This window comes from Anomaloglossus baeobatrachus, chromosome 3 (genome assembly GCF_048569485.1).
Source record: "Anomaloglossus baeobatrachus isolate aAnoBae1 chromosome 3, aAnoBae1.hap1, whole genome shotgun sequence".
NCBI classification, from domain to species: Eukaryota; Metazoa; Chordata; class Amphibia; order Anura; family Aromobatidae; genus Anomaloglossus; species Anomaloglossus baeobatrachus.
Genome location: NC_134355.1, coordinates 640,558,638 through 640,584,142, shown reverse-complemented (window position 1 = coordinate 640,584,142; position 25,505 = coordinate 640,558,638). Strand labels below are relative to the sequence as shown.

Sequence of the window (25,505 nt, the reverse complement as noted above, 5' to 3'; positions counted from 1 at the left end):
TGTGTACGGCAAGGTGTAATTGTACGAAACATGGCCTGTCACCCCCCCCCCCCCCCCGCCCCCTTCCTTTCTTTCCTGCACCTTTTTGCTATATCCATGCCAAAAATCAACCCTCGTTAAATATGGATGGGTCTTTGATTACTTGGTCACTGTCATAGATCTGGATACTGCAGCACTGACAGAATACCTCCAAAAGTGGGCAAATGAGGGGGAACGGGGGGGGGGGGGGGGGGGGGGGTAGGTAAATAAACATTTAGATAATTTCTGCACTTTATTCCGCCTTTAGTCAGTATCTTTTATAGCACCGTTATGTAATGCTTGAAGCGCCCCATTGTTTTGGTAGTGCGGAACTGTTATCAGAGGATGACATTCATCAACAACTCTTCTTGGATACTCATAAATTCCTAAAATGCGTGACCGGCCCAGTCCGCTGTGAGCGAGAGGGATCGCCTTGTCCGCCTTGTCTTTTAAATGTGGACAGGGAATGATTTAGTCAGTAAATAAGTCAGCTTGTGGTAAATAAGGACATGTGATTGCAGTCACAGCCTGGTCTTGTGACTGGTGATAGCTCAGGACACTACTGGAGAAGGAACCATGGAAAAAGGGGTCCTTGGAGGGGCTACCGTGTCTTCTTACCACCCATTGTATCTTTTTTTTTTTTTTTTTTTTTTTTTTTTTTTTATGCTTTAGTTGCATGACTTGCTGAGTAGTTAGACGTTTTAGTTGTTGGAGGTCATTGAGGAATGTTTTGTCACTGCTTGTAAATGAAGATTTGTGGGGGCGGGGAGGGGGGTTACAACTCCCAATCCTTTATGATCCGACTGGACATGACTAGTGATGAGCAAGCACTACCATGCTCAGTACTCTTATTTTAGAGTTAGCCACTATATGATTTTGGCCATTCATTAGTGTAATAGTGGTTGGGTGCTCAAATGGGCGCAGCTCTGGTACCTGAACAGAATGCAAGTCAATGGGATACTTTGAGTATTTTTCTGGAAGAGTTCCTGAAGAAAAAAATGTTTGAGTTCCCCACTAGCTTCCATTATACGCGGGAGCTCAAGTCGCGCCAACCCGAGCATCCAACTGGTCATTGAGTGCAGAGCATGGTAGTGCTCGCTCATCAATTCTCCAAGAGGAGGCGTCTGGCAGCAGCTTTTCCCAAAAAACCCGCGTAACTGCTTCATAGAGAATAATCAAACAAAAGCTTGTTTCTTCTTGGGTATCATCACCAAACTGCATGGTAATGGCTCTTCCTGCCTTTCTGACTGTCATAGTTTGCAAAAACTACTGTTCATCAAAATACTAAAAGGAATGTGCCTCCAATGTGTTTCCATTGACTCTGAAGTAGACAAGTCATTTGTGGCCTGCTATAACTCCAAGTGTCCCCTCCCCTAAGATTTTGGTCAAATTTTGGTCAAATGGTGCCAGGGAAAAGGGGGGTTGGATAGTTGTAATCGGTGCCCAATCCTTTTGTCTTCAGGTGAGTTGTCACCGCCAGAGCCTGACAGAGGCCTTCTCTTCTACAGGCGCATCTCCATAAATTAGATTATCATCAAAAAATGAGTTATTTCAGTAATTCAATACAAAAAGTGAAACACATATATTAGTCATTACACACCGAGGGATCTATTCCTATATATTAGGGATCTATTCCTATATATTAGTCATTACACACCGAGGGATCTATTCCTATATATTAGGGATCTATTCCTATATATTAGTCATTACACACCGAGGGATCTATTCCTATATATTAGGGATCTATTCCTATATATTAGTCATTACACACCGAGGGATCTATTCCTATATATTGGTCATTACACACCGAGGGATCTATTCCTATATATTGGTCATTACACACAGAGGGATCTATTCCTATATATTGGTCATTACACACAGAGGGATCTATTCCTATATATTAGTCATTACACACAGAGGGATCTATTCCTATATATTGGTCATTACACACAGAGGGATCTATTCCTATATATTAGGGATCTATTCCTATATATTAGTCATTACACACCGAGGGATCTATTCCTATATATTGGTCATTACACACCGAGGGATCTATTCCTATATATTGGTCATTACACACAGAGGGATCTATTCCTATATATTGGTCATTACACACAGAGGGATCTATTCCTATATATTAGTCATTACACACAGAGGGATCTATTCCTATATATTGGTCATTACACACAGAGGGATCTATTCCTATATATTAGGGATCTATTCCTATATATTGGTCATTACACACCGAGGGATCTATTCCTATATATTGGTCATTACACACAGAGGGATCTATTCCTATATATTGGTCATTACACACAGAGGGATCTATTCCTATATATTAGTCATTACACACAGAGGGATCTATTCCTATATATTAGTCATTACACACAGAGGGATCTATTCCTATATATTGGTCATTACACACAGAGGGATCTATTCCTATATATTAGTCATTACACACAGAGGATATTTATTTCAAGTGTTTATTTCTGTTAATGTTGATGATTATGGATTACAGCCAATGAAAACCCAAGTCATGATCTCAGAAAATTAGAATATTATATAAGGCCAACTGAAAAAATGATTTTAATCTCAGAAATGTTGGCGCCTACAAAAGTCTGTACAGTAAATGCCTCAATACTTAGTCGTGGCTCCCTTTGCATGAATTACTGCATTAATACAGCGTGGCATGGAGGCGATCAGCCTGTGGCACTGCTGAAGTGTTATGGTAGCCCAGGTTGCTTTGATAGGAGCCTTCAGCTCGTCTGTATTGTTGGCTCTGGTGTCTCTCATAGATTCTCTATGGGGTTTAGGTCAGGTGAGTTTGCTGGCCAATCTAGCACAGTGATACTGTGGTTAGTAAATCAGGTATTGGTACTTTTGGCAGTGTGGACAGGGGCAAAGTCCTGCTGGAAAATGAAAGTTCCATCTCTAAAAACCTCCATTGACAGAGGGAAGCATGAAGTGCTGTATAATTTCCTGGTAGACGGCTGCGCTGACTTTGGTCTTGATAAATCACAGTGGAGCTACACCAGCAGATGACATGGCTCCCCAAACCATCACGGATTGTGGACACTTAACACTAGACCACAGCAGCTTGGATTGTGGCCTCTCCACTCTTCCTCCAGACTCTGGGACCGCGATTTCCAAATGAAATCCAAAATTTACTTTCATCTGAAAACACCTTGGACACTGAGAACAGTCCAGTTCTTTTCCTCCTTGGCCCAGGTAAGACGCTTCTGGCGTTGTCTATTGGTCATGAGTGGCCTGACACGAATGTGACACTGGTAGCCAATCTCTTGGATACGTCTGTGTGTGGTGGCTCTTGGAGCACTGACTCCAGCAGCGTCCACTCCTTGTGAATCTCCCCCAAATTTTTGAATGGCCTTTTTCTTAACAAATCTATCAAGGCTGCGGTTATCCCGGTTATTTGCACCTTTTTTCTACCACACTTTTTTTTTTTTTTTTTTTTTTTTTCCTTCTACTGAACTTTCCATTAATATGCTTAGATACAGCACCCTGAACAGCCAGCTTCTTTAGCTATGACCATTTTTATGGCTTACCCTCCTTGTGGAGTGTCAGTGACTGCCTTCTGGACAGCTGTCAAGTCAGCAGTCTTCCCCATGATTGTGTAGCCTACTGAACCAAACTAAGGGACCATTTTAAGCATTTGGGAAGCCTTTGCAGGGTCTTGTGTTAATTATTAATTTTTTTTTTTTTATGAGGTAATGACTTTTGGGCTTTCATTGGCTGTAAGCCATAATCATCAACATTAATCCTAGAACGCGCAACCATAGAAAACAAGTAACCTAGCAGGCCTGCGAGGCCCCAGGTATGCGTTCCAGGGTTAATAGAAATGAATACTAGAAATGGATCACTGTGTGTAATGACTCTATATAATGTGTTTCCCTTTTTGTATTGAATTACTGAAATAACTTTTTGAGCATCTTCTAATTTATTGAAGCATTGTATATGGGGGGAAGCTGGCTCAGACTGCGATCTTGTGTATTACCAGCCTTACCCTTAATACTTTGAGATGTTACTTAATGGCAGTTGTCATCCCATGATCTATAGATGTTCTCGGTTGTCGTCACTCTTGGGCGTGGAGTTCTTCCGGCTTTTGCCCACCCAGGTGTGCATTTATTTTCTTCAGTTTTTTTCTCTTGAGGTCCTTTTTTATAAAATGATTCATCTCGTGATTACTGACGCGTCTTGCATTTCTACATAACTAAATTTTTGCTCAATCCTGCCTGCAGGGCTTCTCTTGTGCTGCACTTATTCATCGCAAGTCTTCCTTGAGCCACCAGACACCCTGTCTCCAGGCCTTCTGAACACTCCCTAGACTCCTCATCTCGTAACAAGCCCACACTGTCATAGCTGGGTCATCTGCTAGCACTTTCTCTCTTTCCCAGTCATCCCACAAATTGCTTACAGGGCATCCCCGGAACAAGTAAATCCACCGTTTTCACCACTATGTTGCATGTGCGTATGTGTAATCTACATTATTCTATTAAAGGTTTTATATTAAGCTGTATAAAATGGATGAAATAATTATAGTATTTATCCTACAATCTGCTCCTTCTACCTACCGACGCCTTGGAGTGAACTCTGTGACTGGCTTGGGTGGCTTTGACCTTTTGCAGAACGGCTCTGAAGGCTCCAGCTTCTGCTTGGAAGTGTGAGATGGTTCCGATCATATATATCTGAATTTCATACCCAAAAATTGTTCACGTCCGATCAAAATGTTTATTTTTGGCAGAAATCTGAGGCAGACTCTTGTATCTCTGCCATTGATTCTCACAAGGATTCGTCCCATTAGGGTCCACTTACCCGACAACGTTGCGTATGGAATTGGCATGAAAAGATATATTTTGATGACTTTGGAGACCTTCCTCTAGTGTCTGGGATGTTGGGTGTAAAATGGATTTTGGGCAAGCTGGCTAGTCACATGAGGTCGCTGTGGGCTAAAAGAAATTTCAGCAGGCAACTATCCCTTCCGTCTCGCCCACACACTTTGTTCATGTATCACTGAAGGGTCCAGTGTGAGTCTGGTATGATTATTGGTAGGGGGTCACAGTTACGGTCTAACTAGGTCTGTGTTTCTCAACTCCAGTCCTCAAGACCCACCAACAGATCAGGTTTTCAGGATTTCCTTAATGTTGCACAGGTGATGGAATTATTTCCTGTCTAATATTGAGGAAAACATGAAAGCATGATCTGTTGTTGGGTCTTGAGGACTGGAGTTGAGAAACACTGACCTAGGGTATCCTCCGACTCTACCACATGATGACCACCTTCTTCTTTGAAACCTGTTGGGGCATCTGCAAAGCTCTTCATTGTTCTTGGGAACAGAGAAAGTGGAATTGAAAAGCATTAATTCCTGCCTTGCCTGGACAAAAGTTGTTCGAAAGATGAAGTTGGAAGACCGTCTGGATTAAATCTGATTTATTTGTCAACGTGTTTTGAATTCCAAGGGCTGATAAGGCTTTGGTTTTGTAATTTATTTTTTTTTTTGTTTCTATGGTAATGAATGTTACATCACATGAAAGACTTGTGTCTAATGTTTTTCAAAATTTTGTGTTTGTTGCTTACGGCAACAGTGTTCTACGCACGCGGGAAAACAGAATGGCGGAGTCTAATGCGATATTCACAGCAACTGAGAGCAGAGGAGGGATAAAATTCTTGTTTGTGCAAGGAAAGTCCATAAAGGATATTCATGGTGATAAGTTGCAGACATTGAGGGATCAATGCCATTCATATTCCACAGGTTGCCAAATTTAAAATTGGCCAATTCGGCGCCAATGATGAGGAACGTACTGGACGACCGAGAGTGGTGGTTGTTCCGGAGATCGTCGATGCGGTGCACAACCTCACACTGGAGAATCGATGAATTTCAGCTAAAGCAATAGCAGACATCATGGGTATTTCCCGTGAACGTGTTTGTGCCATTATCCATGAACATTTGGGCATGAGGAAGTAATCTGTTAAACATTTGGGTTGGGGACCCACTTTGCAGATCAGAGACGCATGCGAGTGAAGACTTGCCGCTCAATTGTCAGCGTTTCTGGACTGATAAGAACTTCCTGGATCAACTGGTCACTATGGATGACACCTGGATTTATTTGTATGACCCTGAAAACAAGGAGCAGTCAAAAGAATGGAGGCACAGTGGTTCTCATCCAAAGATCAGGGGGCAAAAATCAGCCACTAAGGTGATGGCATCTGTGTTCTGGGATAAGGAGGGTGTGCTGCTAGTGGACTACCTTCAAAAGGGTTCCACCATCCATACAAGGTATTACATTGAACTTTTGGACCAATTGAAGGCAGCTCTGAAGGCCAAAGGGTGCTGGGCTTCCAGCTGGCTGACCACCCACCTTATTCACCTGATCTAGCTCCCTCCAACTATCATTTGTTTCCAAACCCGAAGAAACGCCTCAAGGGGGTACCAGATGTCACACCATTTTTTATGCCATAGTGCTATGGATACCTGGTTTGAGGCACAACCGAAATCCTTTTTATATCGATATTCCAAGTTTTGTATACCTAGCAAAAAGTGACATCAGTGGAGAGTATGTGGCATAAATGTAAAGTTTCATCATCCGATCTAATTTCTTTCTGGGTAAAGCCAAAGACTTACCAGCAGCTCCTCGTATCACACTTAAGGGAAAACCACAGTCAACCTGAATACAAACCACAGTACGTCTTGAGCGCTGGTCTGCAGGATGGAGTTGCATGGCCTTCACTAGATGACTGACTTTCTTTTTTCTCTTATTGGTGGACCAACTTTTTGTAGAGCTGCAGTTCTCCACTTTTAGGCCCTCTTGGTAAAACTGGAGAAGATTTTATATTCACTTTAAAGGGGTCTTCAAATCGGTCACAAGGCTTCAGCCGATGACTGTACAGTAGCGCGCTGCCGGCTGCGCAGTCCTCTGGCTTCCCCCCCCCCCCCCACATGGAGTAGAGCATTAATCCATGTAGCCACATGCCTGAAAATCTAGTAAATGTTTCACGATTTTAAGTTCTGTTCATTACATTCTGCCCCGCAGCCTAAACCTTAAGAGCTCATTAACCATTTTGATGGACAAGTCTCTTGTATTTAGATTGTCGTTAGAGAATTTTTATGGTCCCCCTCCCATTTATGGGAAAGTGGAAGCTGCCGCTCGGTAGGAGTCTGTGCGGTTCGGTGCGGCGCGCAATCCGGCATTTCTAGTTTTGAAATAGTCCATCCCTGGGAAATAACATGTAAAGTGATTAATCGCTGTAATTAAACTAATACTGACAAAATGGGTAAACATTATTGGACAGGGGAAAACTCCTATTTTCATTTTAATTTAGGTTTTAGTAATTTTGCCTTTTTTAAAGCCGCCGCCACCACCAAACCCACCGACTACTTGGTGGCTTATATAAATAGTCACAATGGCTAATACCGTATTTTTCAGACTATAAGACGCACCCAAAATTTTGAGGGAAAGTGGAGGTTGCTTCTTATAGTCTGATGGCTGCAGGGATGGGGGGGTGCGGTGGTGGTGGAGCGGGTCATCAGAGGCAGGAGCAGCACCTACCGTGACCACGTGGGCCCGCTCATTAGCCTCATTTCATATGCACTGCTTCCCGACGCCCATCATCTCTCAGCCCTGAAGACGGCGCTGAGAGGTGCGTGGGATGATGGGTTGGGGCATCACGCATACTAAAGAGCCGGCCCACGTGATCATCCCCGGCTCCTACAGCCTCGAGTGAACATGTGTGGCTATATTCACTGCCCCCTGTGTGTAATCGGTGTGGGGGGCAGTGAATAAGTATACTCACCTGTCGGCTGGCCGCTGATGTGTGTGGAGAGCAGTGCACACAGCGATGACATAATCGCTGTGCACACGGCTCCACACAGATCAGCGGTGCTGGTGTGACGTAAATCTTCCAAGTGCAGGACTCCATCCTCCTTGGCATACCAACCAAACACACACCCAGGTACACTACATCAGCCAGCAAAGCCTGATCACCCCCCCCCCATGACAATAGGGGCACAGCAGTGGGCGGGGCCAAGCGGATAGTGACACCCACCTAGGGGTCAGGGGAGGGAACACAAATGGAACAGTACTGACTGAGGAAGTGAGGGAGTCTTTCCCGCACCTCTAGGCCCCGGGACAACACCTCCATTACCCGTGGAGGGGATACCATCCTGCTGCCCCGCTCCATCAGCTCCGGGCACCGTATACCATGGCAGTGGCGGTGCTACCAGTCATCACCGCAACCCACGGGTGGCAGCACAGACAAACTCTTCCCCTGTAAATACCGCCCTTTTTATTGTTTTTGGGGCGACGGGCCACTGCACGAGCCCCGGATCCGGCTGCCACTCGAGCCACAGCCACGATCCCGGATCCGAGCGCTTCGGGTAGCCTTCCCTGCCCCTGCCCGCCACACTGGTACAGACAGGAAGACGAGCCATGCTGCGTGGAGTGAGGAAAGGCGAGTATAAATGTGTGCCACAGGATGCCGGCCACATACCAGGATGGGAGCATTTATCTGGATAGGGGACATATATACAAGGATGGGGATAATATACAAGGCAGGAGAATCATTAGCAGGATGGGGTACCTTTTTAGAGAATTTGGGGACATTACCCCCAGAAGTGTCAGCAGCAGATCCTTGCCCCATAAGTGTCATGACCACATATTTTGCTTAAAATATTTTATTTTCAAATTTTCCTCCTCTAAAACTATTGTGCGTCTTATAGTCCGGTGTGTCTTAGTCCGAAAAATACGGTAGTTGTCTTCTACTCAAGCCACTGCTGTTTAAAGGACATTTAATGTGTCCGAAACATAGGATGTGTGACGGTGGGAGTATGCCCGCTGGGACCCCTATAAGCCTCTTATCTATTGGAGAAGTAGAGACCACCTACCTGATAGGCAATGAATGGCGCAGTGCTTGTGTGCTACTGCTCTATTTACACTGATCACCCATTCTGTGTACCTGGTGGGGTCCCAGTGGTCAGGCCCCCATGGCTTTATACTAATGTACTGTTTTGGCGGAAAGTGTTGGCACCCTTATAATTCCAAAAATGAGGTATTTCTACCAGAAAATTACTGCAATTACATATTTTGTTTACTATCACTTGTTTGTTTCCTTTTGTGTGTGTGTATTGAGTTGTAAAGCAAGATCTCTGGAGATGGACTTATAACTTTGAGGACTTAAGCCAGCTTTACACGTTGCAATTAGTTGTACAATCTCATATGCGATGTCACACGCCCAGGTTGCATACGGGATCTTATGAGATTGCACGTAGGTCGTTCATTTGCTGTCACACGTGCGTTAGTAGTCTATGTTAAATTGATCAATTTTGTGTGCGATCCTTTAGATCATGTGTTCCGTGACGTATGCATTGGGCACCTTTTTTTTTTTTTTTTTTTTTTTTTTGTTTTTTATTTATTGACTTGCCAAGCGTGTGTAATGTGTAGGGATGCGTTTTTACTACGTCATCTGCCATTCAGCGCTGCTACATGGCCGCTGACAGCAGCCACAGACAGCCATGTAGCAGAGCTGAATGGCAGATGACAGCAGACACAGACAGAGCCGCACTGTCAGAATGAACTCGGGTGAACTTCACCCGACTTCATTGTCATGCTGCGGCTCAGTCTGTGTCGCGTCGCGTCCTGATTAGCGGTCACCTGTGAAGGGCTCACCGGTGACCGCTAATCTCCTAAGTGCTCCTAAGTGACTGAAGTTAGCAGCCCTCTCTCATACTCGCCAATCCCCGATCCCCGGCGCTGCACGGCATTCACACTGCTCCGGCAGCTTTTACTGTTTTGAAAAAGCCGGCCGCCCATTAAACAATCTCGTATTCCCTGCTTTCCCCGCCCACCGGCGCCTATGATTGGTTAGTGAGACACGCCCCCATGCTGAGTGACAGGTGTCTCACTGCACCCAATCACAGCAACCGGAGGGCGTGTCTATACTGTGTAGTGAAATAAATAATTAAATAATTTAAAAAAACGGCGTGCGGTCCCCCCCCAATTTTAAAACCAGCCAGATAAAGCCATACGGCTGAAGGCTGGTATTCTCAGGATGGGGAGCTCCATGTTATGGGGAGCCCCCCAGCCTAACAATATCAGCCAGCAGCCGCCCAGAATTGCCGCATACATTATATGCGACAGTTCTGGGACTGTACCCGGCTCTTCCCGATTTTGCCCTGGTGTGTTGGCAATCGGGGTAATAAGGAGTTATTGGCAGCCCATAGCTGCCAATAAGTCCTAGATTAATCATGTCAGGCGTCTGAGACACCCTCCATGATCTCTAAATTACAGTAAATACACACACACACACACACACACACACACACACACACACACACACACACACACACACACACATCCTTTATTAGAAATAAAAAACAAACACATACCCTGGTTAACCACTTTAATCAGCCCCAAAAAGCCCTCCATGTCCGGCGTAATCCAGGATGCTCCTGCGTCGCTTCCAGCGCTGCTGCATGGAGGTGACCGGAGCTGCAGCAGACACCGCCGCTCCGGTCACCTCCACACAGCTAATGAAGACAGACGCGCGATCAGCTGAGCTGTCAGTGAGGTTACCGGCTGTCACTGGATCCAGCGGTGGCCGCGGGTAACCTCAGTGACAGCTCAGCTGATCGCGCTACTCACCGCCGCTCCTATCACCTCCACGCAGCAACTGAGGTGAGTAGCACGATCAGCTGAGCTGTCACTGAGGTTACCCGCGGCCACCGCTGGATCCAGTGACAGCCGGTAACCTCACTGACAGCTCAGCTGATCGCACGGCTGTCTTCATTAGCTGCGCAGAGGTGACCAGAGCGGCTGTGTCTGCTGCAGCTAGGGTCACCTCCATGCAGCAGCGCTGGAAGCCCACTGGTGATGGCCGCAGCTTATAGGGCAAAAAACTGGTGGCACCAGAGTCTTCACCCATAATAGATATTTTGTCCTTGTTTTTAAGGTTTAAGTGTATATTTTTCCTAGTCTTGCAGTGATAATATATGGATCGTTGATGCTGGAGCCTGATACCTGCATCTCGTGGAGCTCAGTGAGAGGTTGTTTTAACCTTGACTTTACCCGTGGCTTACTATTATTATGGCTGCGGTGATTAATGGCTGTTAATGGCCTCTGTGCCGTCCTTGGTGACATTGTGCATGGAAGAGTACAGCAGACAAAGCCTTCCTCCCCCTTCTTGTTCTCGGTGCCTGCGGCTGCAGGGTCATGCTGAGAGTTGTAGTTTTGCAACAGCGGTGAATGAATGTTTGGAAGGAGCTGTGCTCTACACCATCAGAAGTGTCGCACTGTTTTTCTTTTTTGGCAGACACATCGGATAACGCAGCCAACAACGTGTTGCATTGTACGACGTCCTGGCAGATGATCGCGGCACAGGCAGACACTTGTCCTCTGAGCAGTTCAAATTTGGAAAAACCAGGTTCATGGTTTTGTTTGAAAAGCCCTTATTGTTCCTGTATGAGGAGCTCACGTTACAGGGCACAGCCGCAGTCTGGCACCGCCATGTTGACCAAACAGGGTCATGAGGATCAATTGTCACCCACTGCTCCCTCCAGGAGGTGCACAAGATACCTGCGGGTTTATACTCTATATATGACTATTTAAACACATTTGATGTATGGTTTGTTTAAAAGAACTGAAGTCCTCAGTGGTTGATACCTTTTTAATGGATAACTGAAAAGATGGTAATAATAGCAGCTTTCCAGACTACTCAGGTCTCTTCATCAGGCATGGTATAACACAACATCTGAAGAGTCACATATTTATACACAACAGGACATAGAATGGGGCAGTAAAAAAAAAAAGTTATGTGAAGCAGAACTATCAGTATGGCAGGGGGCAAACTGTTGTGGCCTTAAATATTGTTGTGGTTCATAGATAAGCAGTGTGAAAGTTTTATTGTCCTCTGATTGGGGTCTGGTTTGGGCTGTGATGGTGTGTGTGTGTATGTGTGTGTATGTTTGTATATATGTGTGTGTGTGTGTGTGTGTGTGTGTGTGTGTGTGTGTATCTATCTATCCTTGGAAAACACTAGTTGGTTTGCTGGTGAAAAGTATTGTAATGCTTCTTGGCTCTTAAAATATTCTATGCACTTTATTTTATATCTTGGGATCTTGCCCTTTTTTTTTTTTTTTTTATACATATTTAAAGGGGTGGGGGGGTCTCCTGCACCACTAAGAAGCTGCTTGAAAGCTGCACAGTGTGGACTGTCCGGCTTGGGGCAAGGCTTTTTTGACCCTTACATGTTCGCCCTTCTGCCCCCAAATCTCAGTGCTTTGATTGTCATCCTCCATATACAGAAGACACATTACATATTATCTTAAGGCCAATTTTGACCCTTTTTGATTAAGCCTGGGAGCGTTGTTTCTCCCCCCCCCCCCCCCCCCTTCCCTCACTAATTTAATCCGAACTCTTCACAGTGTAATTTTAGTATCCCAAAACTTTTTTTTTTTTTTTTTTCTTTTTTCTATGTATTCTCCCCCCGTGTCCGGCTTTTGTGGTCCTGACGTGGATTAATATCAGGGTTAGGAGTTTCTCCTGTTGTCCAGGATACGACCCGGCTCTCGGTGCTTATTCTCTGCCTCCAGGATACAAGAATAAGCCCCATCAGTGATACAAAGTCAGAAGCTGAAACTATCGGGACCTCTCTCCAAAGCTACAAACTAAAGTATCTGCCTTCCCATCCACAAATAAAACTACAAACATGCGACTGTAAAGAACGAGGCCTGATGCTGATTGCTGGGAATGAGGAGGCGACTTAATCCACTTTTTTTTTTTTTTTTTTTTGGGCCATGGATGGGCAATAATATGGAGAGCTGTGTGTGCAGACACCCATCTACTGCTGGGGACACAAGATGAAACCCTGTAGAGAATGTCAGATGGGCTTTTTTTTAATGTTCTTTTCAGTAGTCACAGCCACACAATGGGGCTATAGGATCCCCCTGGACTCATTGATTTTACTACAGGTCATGTTATCTTTAGGCCTTATGCACACCGCACCCCTTAAGTGCATATTGGGGTGTAATCTGGACATGCCCTGGGAATTCAGTGAGCTGCATAGGTCTGCAAAATGCAACATTTGCTGAAACCTCTTATGGGGCAGAGGGTCTGAGAAAAGCCACAGGTCTCCAATACCTGGCTCCACTGTGCTCACAAGGCATTATATTACACTGTAACCTTTATAGTGAAGCCCTCCCCCGCTTTACCCACATGGGCTTATCTTGCGCTTTCATTTATACAATGTGTAAATGTGACGACCTGGACTAGCCAGGTGGTCACAGGTAGGCCATTACATAACACCAGTCCCACACAGGTAACACCAGCCATGCACATACACCCTAGTCACCTCCCTCAGTGCTTAATGGACACACCAGGGGGGCGGAGCCAGGTGGTTGGCCACGCCCACAGAGTCGTCCAGAGGGCCTGAGGCAGGAAACAAACAGTTCAGTCAGTCAGGCAAGTTGAAGAGTTCAGTTTGGAGTGTTGAGGAGTGAAGGAGTGTGCAGCAGGCCTGTGGTGACAGGTCTGCAGCGGAAACTGACAGGTGCCAGGGTCGTTGCTCGCACACCTTGGCTAGGAGGCAGGCGGTGGCCTTAGCCTGCAGGAGCCGGGAAGATGGCCAGGTGGAACCGTAAGGGACCGGGACAGGGTAGTGGCCCGCCGGTACCGAACTGGGGAACCGACTGGAAACCAGAGCACCACTGGACCACGTTGAATTTACTGATTGAGGTCTGGACTTTAGGTTCATTCCCATCCGAAGTCCCGACTGAAGACAACAGCCCACCGAGGGGGATAGAAAGCCACCACACAGGCAGAGAGATCCCACAGGCCAGCGCCTGCGGGCAAACTGACTCCACCGGTACATACACAGCCGGGGAGCGGACTCCTGCTGCTAAGACACAGGCAGTCTACACAGACCTAAGGTGCAGGAAGAAGGCCAGGACCACCAACCTGGGTGGGGGACCAGACGCAGCTGGCTGCGGGCACCGACCACCATCAACTTTGTTTACCAGAGACTTGTGTGTCTCAATAATAGTGAGTACAACAGTGCCATCCAGCCGTGCACCACCCAGCCACTACTCTCACCAAACTGGTTCCGGGGCCACCATCCCTGCCCACGGAGGGGTTAACATCTTGCTGCACGACCATCTCCCCCGGGTGCCCCCCGTAACTGCAGCGGTGGTGTCTACATCTTCACCACGTCCTGTGGGTGACGTCACGAACTCTAACACGGCTCCGGCCGTACACCTACCTAGCCACCCCATCGAGATTGCCAGCAACCCCCTTGCAGAGCGACGTGACCCCCGGGTCCGGAGGCGCTCGAGCCACCCACCAAACGAGCCCGGACCCGAGCGGCTCGGCTACAGCCGAGCGCGAGGCGGTACATAAATATTCTCTTTTGGCTTTTTGCTGTGTTTTTAGACTGTAAGGCTGTGTGCACAGTGAGGATTTGGTTGCATTTCTGCAGGACCCCCCCTCCCCCTTCTTTTTTTTTTTTTTTTTATTGCAATCGATGTTGAAAATCGCAGGCAACAAAAATTGCTGAAAGAAATTGACATGCTGAAGTGTTTTCTGCATCAAATCTACAAGGAAAAAAACACTCGTGCACTTGAGGATTCTCATTGGCTTTGCTGATAACAGGATTTTCTTGCACTTTGATAAAACTGCATTTAAAAAAACTGCACACAGCCTTATTCCATATGTCTCCACAGTGGTCCTCTACAGGAGTAATGACCACATAATCCCTGGTGTGTGGGTTTTGGTTTTTAAATCTGTTTTTCTTCCAATAAAGCACTTGCCCTTTTTAAGGTGAAGGGTTAGATACAGTGTGCAGATAAAAGAAGGCACAGACACTTCTGAGGCTCCATAGCCCTGTTTATCTGCAGACCCTCTGCCCTGTCCTCTTCTCCCCGGAGTAATCATCCTGGGTCAGAGGTGAGGGGAGCAGCGGCCTCTGGGCAGGGGAATATTTCAGCTCCTGCAGGGCAATCGCTCTACTTGTTTTGACATTTCTATTTGACTTGAATGGATTTTTTATTTTTTTTTTTTCTTCTTCCCCGCACTTCTTCTCTTTGCTTGCAATTCTTATATATATATATATATATATATATATATATATATATATATATATATATATATATATATATATATATATATATATATATATATATATATATATATATATATATATATATATATATATATAATAATTGTTCTGAGTCTGACTTTTAAGCCTTGAAATTCTGGTTTTCCAAAATCTTTTTGGGCCCCTTGTTAGGAAGTTTGATCAATAACTTTAGTACCGTAAGATGCTGGTAGTGGTATCTGTGCCTTGTTATTGAGCGCTGTGTGTCCAATATTCTTTAGCTGGAATTGCAATATACACTGATCGGCCATAGAAAAAGAAATCGGTCTGCGGTCTAAAGGACGGACTGGTCACTCAGCAAAGCACTTTTTTACTGAAAGACTATATGGCTGCTCTCTGATCTGCACATCGATGCTTACTAGTGAGTATGCATGCATGCACTACCATGCTCAGTACTCGTAACTAGTGATGAGCGGGCACTACCATGCTCAGGTGCTCAGTACTCGTAACTAGTGATGAGTGGGCACTACCGTGCTCAGGTGCTCAGTACTCGTAACTAGTGATGAGCGGGCACTACCATGCTCAGGTGCTCAGTACTCGTAACTAGTGATGAGCGGGCACTACCATGCTCAGGTGCTCAGTACTCGTAACTAGTGATGAGCGGGCACTACCATGTTCAGGTGCTCGGTATTAGTAACTAGTGATGAGCGGGCACTACCATGTTCAGGTGCTCGGTATTAGTAACTAGTGATGAGCGGGCACTACCATGCTCGGGTGCTCAGTATTAGTAACTAGTGATGAGCGGGCACTACCATGCTCGGGTGCTCAGTATTAGTAACTAGTGATGAGCGGGCACTACCATGCTCGGGTGCTCAGTACTAGTAATTAGTGATGAGTGGGCACTACCATGCTCAGGTGCTCAGTATTAGTTACTAGTGATGAGCGGGCACTACCATGTTCAGGTGCTCGGTATTAGTAACTAGTGATGAGCGGGCACTACCATGCTCGGGTGCTCAGTATTAGTAACTAGTGATGAGCGGGCACTACCATGCTCGGGTGCTCAGTATTAGTAACTAGTGATGAGCGGGCACTACCATGCTCAGGTGCTCAGTACTAGTTACTAGTGCTGTTTTGGCACAAGTGCGATCTACACAATTATTGGGCTTGTAATGTTGCTGCTGCTCAGTGGATGTGTGGTATGTAGTGGTGGTCTCCGGGATTAGACAGCTGTGGCTGACTTTATTTGTGGGTTGGGTAAACCATCATTCCAATTCTTTGCCATTGTTCTTCTTGCTTAGGGTGAAGACACTGTTCCCCTTCCTGAAGACCTTGATGGTTCTGGGGATGATGAGGATTTCTCTGGATCAGGATCCGATGGTGAGTGCAGATTTGTTTTTCTTTTATTTTTACTCTGCTCCTCCTCAGATATTGAAAAGGCTTAAAAAAACAAACCAAAAAAAAACCCCTTGGTATTCAAATTGGAGATCTGGCATTTATATAGTTAAAGGGAATTGTCCCTTCATCATGCTGCTGTAAGAGTACATAGCAAAAATCTGACAGACCCTGATTCCAGCAAGATATAACTTATTTACTATTCTTTCTCACTATACTCCTAATGAATACTGTGTAATACTCGCGTATTCATTCCAAATAGCATGTGTAATGCAAGTTAATGAGGAATACTCGCAATGTAACGAGTAACCCGAATGCTGTACTATTCGTGCGAGTAGCAAATAGTGTGGAACTCGGGTTACTCATTACATTGCAAGTTATTTCCCGTTGACTTGCATTGCACATATTTGTAAGAATACCCCAGTATTACACAGTATTCATTAGGAGTATAGAGAGTACGAATAGTTAGGTACTCGCTCAACTCTAGCGATAAGATCCCTGATTCTCTGCAGCAGAGCTCTGAATGCAGAGCCCTGTATAACCCCGCCCACACCATGGATTAGCTGCTTTTTATCAAAGTATATAGTTACTAAGGTTGAAAAAAGCCCTAGGTCCATCTAGTTCAACCTTCCTCCACCAGTTCTACATTTGGTCACAAATTCATTTATAACCAACAATGTTGTGTACTGAGGAAATCATCCAGCCCTTTCTTAAAAGCTGTTCTAGTATCTGCCATTACTACTTCTTGTGGTCGGCATTCCACAGTCTGACTGCTCTAACTGTAAAGAACCCTTTCCTATTTAGCTGCCGGAATCGCTTTTCTTCCACTCACAGTGATGCCCCCTGGTCCTTAGTAATGTCTTTGGAAGAAATATATTTATTATTGAAAACTGCTAATTAGTGGTTGGACCAGGCAGCAAAACACCTAGTCCTGCAATGATGATGATCTGCTGATTTTTATATTGAAACCACAAAACACAGTTAGACATTGCTGGAATCAAAGTCTCTGCCCCTACATCATGCTGCTCTCAGATCACATAGCAAAAACCTGCTGACAGATTGCATTTTAAGACGGTCACTATGGACTAGTGAGTGTCTTATTGAGTGTTAGGAACTAAAGCAGCCATCCAGTGTGAGGATTACCGCCAGCATCTCGCCCACCATAGGTCTGCCTCTGCTTGGGCAGTGTTCACATGCAGCATGTATCCATAATTATTCGAACATACAAAATATTGGCACCTTTTTAATGTCAGGTAGGAATGTCTGTACCAGGATAGCACAGTCAACTTTTTATTTTTGTTCTCTACATAGCACTGACTGTGAGTCATTTTATCGTGATGCGGTGGTGGATTACACATCGGTGTTTGACGCTACTGGACCAAATTCTTCTTTTCTTAAATTGGTTGAAAATAACAAATCTATAACTGTTTTATAGGTTTCTTTGTGGACTTGGAGTCTGACGTAAAGGTCTATAACACATCTGTCTCGACTCTGATGCCCACCATGGAAGCATCTACAGCAGCTCAAGGGCCGGAGATTGTAGATGAGGAAGAAACTAAAACTGAAGACCCCATCACCACGAAGTCTGCGGAAACCACAAAATCCCCCATTGACCCTGTTGCTGTGGATATTGATGATGAAGTGACCACAAAAGAAGCCACAACATCTCCATTCCACCAAGAAGAAAATGACTCTAAGAAACACCATCATCATCATCATCATCATCATCCCCACCATCATACAACCACGTCTAGCACAACTCTTCCTTCTGAGTCAGACGGAGATTATGTTGCAACAGATATTCCTCCTGGAGTTGATCTGCCGGAAGAAACTACAACGCGTACACCTGATACAGAGTCTGGGTTGCATCCCGTTCCCCAGGAGCTGACTACTCCTGTCGGGGATTTGGCAAAGCACGGTGTTCTCCATGAAGAAACAACCTCCGGGGCTACAAGTACCTATGTGGATAATGAAGAAGTTGCTGTGGATCCATTAGATAATCTACCACCCTTGGTAACTACAACTGTGGCAGAAGACTCTCACACAAACGAAGATCATCATCCTCACCACCACCATCATCATCATCACCACCACCATCATCCTCCTCATACTACAACTCCATTTGGTGGGTTAGATGTTATGGAAGAAGTGACTACAAAGCCCTCCGACCCGGTTCTTGATGAGGGTAATGCGGAAGAAGGAGAAAAGGCAACTACCGTTGCGGAGGATGAACACCCTCATCATGGTCATCACCATGAAGCTACCACCATGCCTACTGAACCCGAAAAGCCTTATGAAGTTCACACACCAGATCCAAAGGGCAGGAGAATCTATGTCCCCGACGATAGAAGCACAACGGCTGTCCCAGTAATAGGCGACGAAGAACACATCCCCGAGGATACGGAAGCTGAAGACCTCCCCAGCACCACGGTCCAGTATAACGTCTCCAGGAGCCCCTTTGATGAAAACGATGAGATTCCCGACTCTAAGGAGGAAGGACCATCAGGGGTCGCAGATGAGGCAAGTCTTGGTGATGTACCTTTCTTCACTAGTAGAGGCAGTCAATAATGGTTTTTTCCTAGTCTCCTATTAAACCCTTAGGTTGTCCAACTGAATGAAAAATTGCCCTAGACAGGTTTCAAAAAAATATTAATACAACTTGCGAAGATAGATTTGATTAGGGCCACCAATGTTCCTCTGTGTGGGGTAGGAGATGCAGGTAGAACTCTACATCTTCGTCATCTTTGTTGGTGACTGGCTTATCGGGGGCTGACTATGACTGAAGCATACACAGGCGAGGGTTTGGCTAGGACTATGAGCCTGACTGTCTGTCTATGCAAGCGCCTATCCCCCTCGGGATGGCCTGTATAAGTGCACCCTAAAAAAACACTTAATGCAAAGTTACTTTTGTGGTCTATTGAACTTGTAAAGGGATGTCCAGCTCCGCTCACTGATGGCAGGTACCTATCCTAATCATTCGCTCCGTGGGAGTGCGAACGTGTCCAATTCTATCTGCTAGACATGACCTCTTCAGCACCCCTCACCTCGTAATGTGGATGTGAGCGGAGCCAGATACCACCTTCTTAAATGTACACATTTGATCAGGAGGACCCAAATTTACTATATAGATAGTCCATTTTAGACCTTTTCATATTTATTGCACAAAGGACATCATTGGCACCAGAAGGACCCTAATGCCTGGCCTTGGTCTGGTTCCACTGAGGTGTACTACCTATCTTCTAGAAATGCCAACAATTGCTTTACAACAGATTATACATCAGGGTTGGATATTTTATTTTTATTTTTACTTTCTTTTAGGATATATTTTTTGAGGCTGCTAATCCAGTTCTCAATGAAGGCAGAATGAACCCATCCTCTGAAGACGGGAACTCTGACTCCTCACATGGGATCATGGAAAGGAAGGAACTTCTTGCAGGTAAAACTTGGTTCCACTAGTTCTACATGGGTCATGTCATGGATAGTAATATATCACAATGATTGTGGCAAAGGCGTTGTCCAGAGAACATTTCTACATTATCGATTTTTCTGATATTTGGGTTCTCGTGGCTTTCTTTGTCTTGCGTGGTCTCATACTTGGTCCTCTACAATCTGTTTGTCTCTTAGGAATCATCGCAGGTGGAGTGGCCGGTTTGGTGTTCGCAGCCGCCTTGGTTGTGTTTGTACTATACAGGATGAAAAAGAAAGATGAAGGCAGCTACTCTCTGGAGGAACCAAAACAGTCCAACGGTGGATATCAGAAGCCAAGGGAACAGAAGGAGTTCTACGCATAGTCCTGCAATTCTTCGTCTCCTCTTGTGAGATCTGCCTCTACTTCCTCGTTCTCGGGCCACAGCTTTTGCTCTGTGGCTTTTTGTTTGTTTCAAAGGACGACTACTGGACATTATTTATGGAGAAAGCCTTCATCGTGCCTTTCCACAGCTCCGTGCCTTTATTTTTCGAGGAGGCTTTTATGTTGTCCGCTCGCGAGTTAGACTACTTTCGGTACAATGTCACAAAGCACATCTGACTGGGTACCTTCAACGCAATCGTTCCACACCTTCCTCTGCTGACTTTTCCTATGTGTCTCAGTTCAATTTTACAAAGATATATCTATTTTTTTTTTTTTTTTTTTCTCCCCTAAATCATAAAAAAATACTAAAATCCAGTTACACCCCACCATGGCACTTAAAATCCAAGTGTTACACCCCAACTCCTTTCATTCCCATCACCTAACCATCGAGGTTGGTTCTCGCAAAAAAAGCTTATCTGATCCATCCCAGAGGCTTTATTTGGGGTTCGTTTTAGTTTTTTCTTTACTACTTTTATTTTTTTTTTCTTTAGCCTTAAACTGCCACAACTATTTATTCACTTGTTTATAAATCTGTTCTGTTGATAATCCGAGGAATATCAGTGGTCGAATGTGCACCTTCCACCATCAATCGTTTTTTTCTTCTTGCACTAACTGTCCTCCGTTCCTTTTTTTTTGAGCTGTTTGCTGTTTCGTGTTTTATATTCAGTGTTCGTCGTTTTTATTTTCTCCTCCCATCGGAGCATATGCAGTGCCAATGTTAATGTTTGTGCACCTCACCCCCCCCCTTTTTTTTTTTTTTTTTTTATTTTTACATTTCAGACACCCTTATATATTACAGAACTGTTACAATTAGAGGTATTGACCCCCCCACACACTTTTTCATCTCATGACATTTCTGTTCTGTATGACAATTGCAACGCTGCTTCTGGGGTATTTTAATTTTGCTCATTGGGATAGTTATAAACACTACAGATGTTTTTTTTTTTTTTTTCGTTAAATACATGGATAAAATGTTAGTAGTCTATGGGTTCAGTCTTTTTATTTGATTTTTGGTGAAACCAGACTAGATCTATTATGGGGTCTTCAAGAGATTTTTCATCTGCACTGTTTTGTTTGTAAAATCTGATTACTAAAGCTGGCTGACAGCCTGTTTAAAAGTTTGCCCAGGAGGCAGACTGGTTGCTATGGATACCTTTTTTTGTAAATGGAGTTTCCTAGCAACCAGTCTGTTTCAAATTGCTCAGGTGAAGTCCTAACTGTCAGAGGTCACCAGAAGGAAGGAGTCTTTACTGCCGTATTAATCAGATTTTTGCAAAACTAAATCTGGTTGTAAAATGTCAAGAAACCCATGAAGTTTCTGGGTTGTACTTGCCTTATGCACACATGGCCTTAATCTAGTATTTTATATACTGAGTGAATGTAATTTTTTTTTTTTTTTTTTTGGATCCATTTTGCCATGTCTAAAGTTTGTGCTGTGCATATTATTTGGTCTGTTCCTGATTTTCTCCCAGGACTTGCTTTTGGTTTTATGATACACTAATACTGTAATATATAAAGTTTGTCTTTGATGCAATATATTTTCACAGCTTCAGTTAAAAAGCATTTTTGCACCCTCCAAAATAAAAAAAAAAAAAAAAAATATTAAAAAACATCCCCAGTACTTAAAGGGAACCTGTCACCACTTTTTTGGCCTATAAGCTTACAGCCACCACCACTGGGCTATTGTATACTGCATTCTAACATGCTGTATATAAGAGCCCAGGCCACTGTATAGAACAAACACTTTTTAGTACTTACCTAACGGTCGCTTGGTTGGCCTTATGGGCGTCTCCGGTGGCGGCGCTGCCTCTTTCAACCACTTCGTCGTCCTTCTTCTGAAGCTGCGGTGCATGACGCGTCCGACGTCATCCACACTCGCCGGCATTCAGGCTTTGAGCAAGCGCACTTCGGTCTGCCCTTCGCAGGGCAGATCAAAGTATTGTAGTGCGCCTGCGCGGAACCGGCAAGTGTGTATGCCGTAGCTGCATCATGTACACAGGCCTCAGAAAGAGGACGAAGATGGCCAAAAGAGGAGGCGCCAGCACTGGAGAAAGACGCCCATAAGGCCCACCGCACGACCGTTGGATAAGTATTATCAAGTGTCTATGTTGTCACAGTGGCCTGGGCTCTTATATACAGCATTCCAACATGCTGTATAGAAGAGCCCGGTTGTGGTGGCCGCAGCTTATAGGCCAAAAAAGTGATGAGCGGTTCCCTTTTAAGCCTACAAGGAATCCTCTCCCAGATTGCTAGTATTGGAAATCTGGGTGACCATCTCTACATGCTTCATTTTAAAGGCGTTTTGAATGAAAAGTCTGCAGTCTCTTATCTAAATTGTAGCGAGCGATACTCGCACTGTCAGGATTGTTTGGTGTTGGTGAGACCGCGGTGGTCACCAGACCACAGGTATGTGATTTGCGTAGGTCCAGCCAAATTCCAACTATGTGCACAGCATCGCTCCATACAAGTGAATTAAGCCAGGCACATATGGTCGTTCGCATGACCGCCTGCTCTCGCCAGCAACACTAGAGAATCTTGATAGTGTGCTCTGTGCGCACTGTAAGGATTCAGAAGTCTCCAGTTACATGTGATAAATGCCTGCAGTTATTCTAAGACCGGGCAGCACCTTTTTAAGACTGCATTTACATGTTGCGGCTTTCTATCGAAGCAGCGCTGTGCTCTTCCTACAAAATCAATTCATATTGTACAGAAATATTTGTTTTTACTTCAAAACGGCGTGGCCATTATGATCGGCCGTGTAGTCTTGCAGGTGAAACGGCAGCAGAGAGCGTCTGCAGTATTAAATTGCAGCATGAACGCAACCTAAAGGTTTACTCCTAATTTTACTAGGGTCCTTATTGCCACCTGCACCCTAATGGACTGTGAACCTAGATGGATTTTCCATTGAATAGTGTAGACTTTTTTTCTGCTATGGCTGTCGTACTGAAGTGTCTTCTCGATAACACAGAACAAGTAAGCAATAGCTAAATTTGATGCAGATGAGACTTAAAGGGGTTGTCCATTACTTGGGCAACCCCCTGCTCAATTTGTAGGTTCTCCCCTTCTTAAAACAACGATTATACTGACCGCCGGCGCCGTTCGGCACTCGCTCTCTCGACGTTCGTGTATCAGTCTTGCGGCCAATCTAACACTTCCAACAAATTACATGCATCTGGAGCAAGTGAGCACTTCCACTCTTCTATAGATGTGACCTGCCCGAAAACTGGGAGCGTGAAGTGGCCACAAGACTTGATGTGCGCCATCTTGGTAGAGACCGTGCCAGCACCATTGGAACGGCACCAGCAGCGAGCATAAGTCTTATTTTAAAAAGGGGAAACCTGTGGATTGAGGGGTTTCAAAGTACAAAAACTTTATATTTGGTGAGTATTTTATTTTTTTAAGTCAGAAATGCGTGTTAACAATTTAAATGTTTATATGTGTAAATAGGTTTTAAAAGTTCTTTTTAGTATTTTTCTAATTGTTGTGATTTATTTGCATCCTTCCCTGACTCCTTTCAGGAATCAATATCAGCCTTGGGCAAATCAATAATGATTGTTGGATTCGACCAGTCGCTATTGCTGTTCACTCTTCCATCGGGCGTGAAGGGATGAGGTTGGCGGTGTAATATCGGAGGACAGGTCCGATTTTAGTAAGAATAGGAACGAGACTATTAGATCTGGTACCGCCCAGTGCCCCATCTGGATCTCTTTGCACCCAATGTAAGATTGTGGGAGAATATGATGATCACCACACTTCCAAGTTGGCCACGCACATTAAAAACCTGTTAAAGGATGGGGCATCTTAAAATGCAACATGCCCGATCCTCCATACCATGTTATCTGCCATTGATGGATGTGTTGCAGTGTATACACAAATGATCATTGGCTGTTTCTACAGGGTTCAGCTGACATTTCTCATTTGTGCAGGCGGCTGTACAGTTTGCTGTAAGCAATTAAGATATAGCAGTAACGAGGGCTGACAACTCAGGGATAAATGCACGCGCAATGAGCAGAGTTGTATTTGACAACCTGCCTGACGCAAACTTTGCGTTTCCAGCTGATCGTGCCTTTACGACTCACAATCCGCAGGTTCCGATTTCCGGGTCTCCCAGGACCGGTTGTACAAGGCTGCATTCTTATAGCAATGTTTTAAGGAACCAAAAACTTTGTACCATGTGACTCATTAAACAGTTTTCTGTAACATATTGTAAGGGTAAAATGCAATAAAATTTTACTTTGAAAAACCTTTTGTGGACACTGGATGTTTTTAAGGAAAATGTAACTTCAAGGATTGAATGCTTTGCATTTGTTGTTTCCTGTCCTTTAGCATAAATCACCTACAAGCTAAAACTCTGCCGTACAACATAGCCATGAACCGTTCCGAGTCTCATGTGCTGCAGTTTCTCTCTCCTGTAGTTCTTCTCCATCAGCATTCTGCCAGCACTTTAGGTGCTGAATTTACCTTTCAATCACCAACCCATGCATGTTGTTCTTCTCTGCTCCCTTACACTTAAGGCTGGAGTCACCCTTGCGATGTGAGACTCGCGCGAGTCTCACATTGCATCACCCGGCATGGCCACACACTCTCCTGACAGGAGCGGGTCAGCTGCATGTATTTCTATGCAGCTGAGATGGCCTGCAGCTCTCCTGACAGGAGCATGTCAGGTGATGTGATGCAAGACTTGCACGAGTCTCTCACAAGTGTGACTCTGGCCTAAGGCCGCTTTACACGCTTCGACATCGCTAGCGATCGCACCCGCCCACGTCGTTGGTGCGTCCTGGTCAAATCGCTGCCCGTGGCGAACAATATCACAGGTACGCGTCACACTTACCTTCCTAACGACGTCGCTGTGGGCGGTGAACAACCTCTTCTCTAAGGAGGCGGTTCGTGTGGCGTCACATGGCAGGCCACCAATAGAAGCGGAGGGGTGGAGAGCATCCGCATGAACGTCACTCCCACCTCGTTGCCAGAGGACACAGGAACGCTGTTCGTCATTCCCGGGGTGTCACACGTAGCGATGTGTGCTGCCTCAGGAACGACTAACAACCTGCGTCCACAACAAGCAACGATATTTTGAAAATGAACGACGTGTCAACGATCAGCGATTTGGTGAATATTTGGGATCGATAACAGTCGCTCGTAAGTGTCG

General features: G+C 45.0%; 1 protein-coding gene across 1 annotated transcript in view; it reads left to right on the top strand.

Moving 5' to 3' along the window:
* The window catches only part of SDC1 (syndecan 1), a 48,180-nt gene extending 23,581 nt beyond the window's left edge, over positions 1-24,599 (top strand). Inside the window, exons 2-5 of the mRNA XM_075341138.1 lie at positions 16,413-16,491; positions 17,942-19,026; positions 19,825-19,942; positions 20,131-24,599. Of these exons, the coding sequence (XP_075197253.1) occupies positions 16,413-16,491; positions 17,942-19,026; positions 19,825-19,942; positions 20,131-20,297 (1,449 nt within the window). The 3' untranslated portion in view covers positions 20,298-24,599. The remainder of the gene's footprint in view (positions 1-16,412; positions 16,492-17,941; positions 19,027-19,824; positions 19,943-20,130) is intronic.
* The last annotated feature ends 906 nt before the right edge of the window (positions 24,600-25,505 follow it).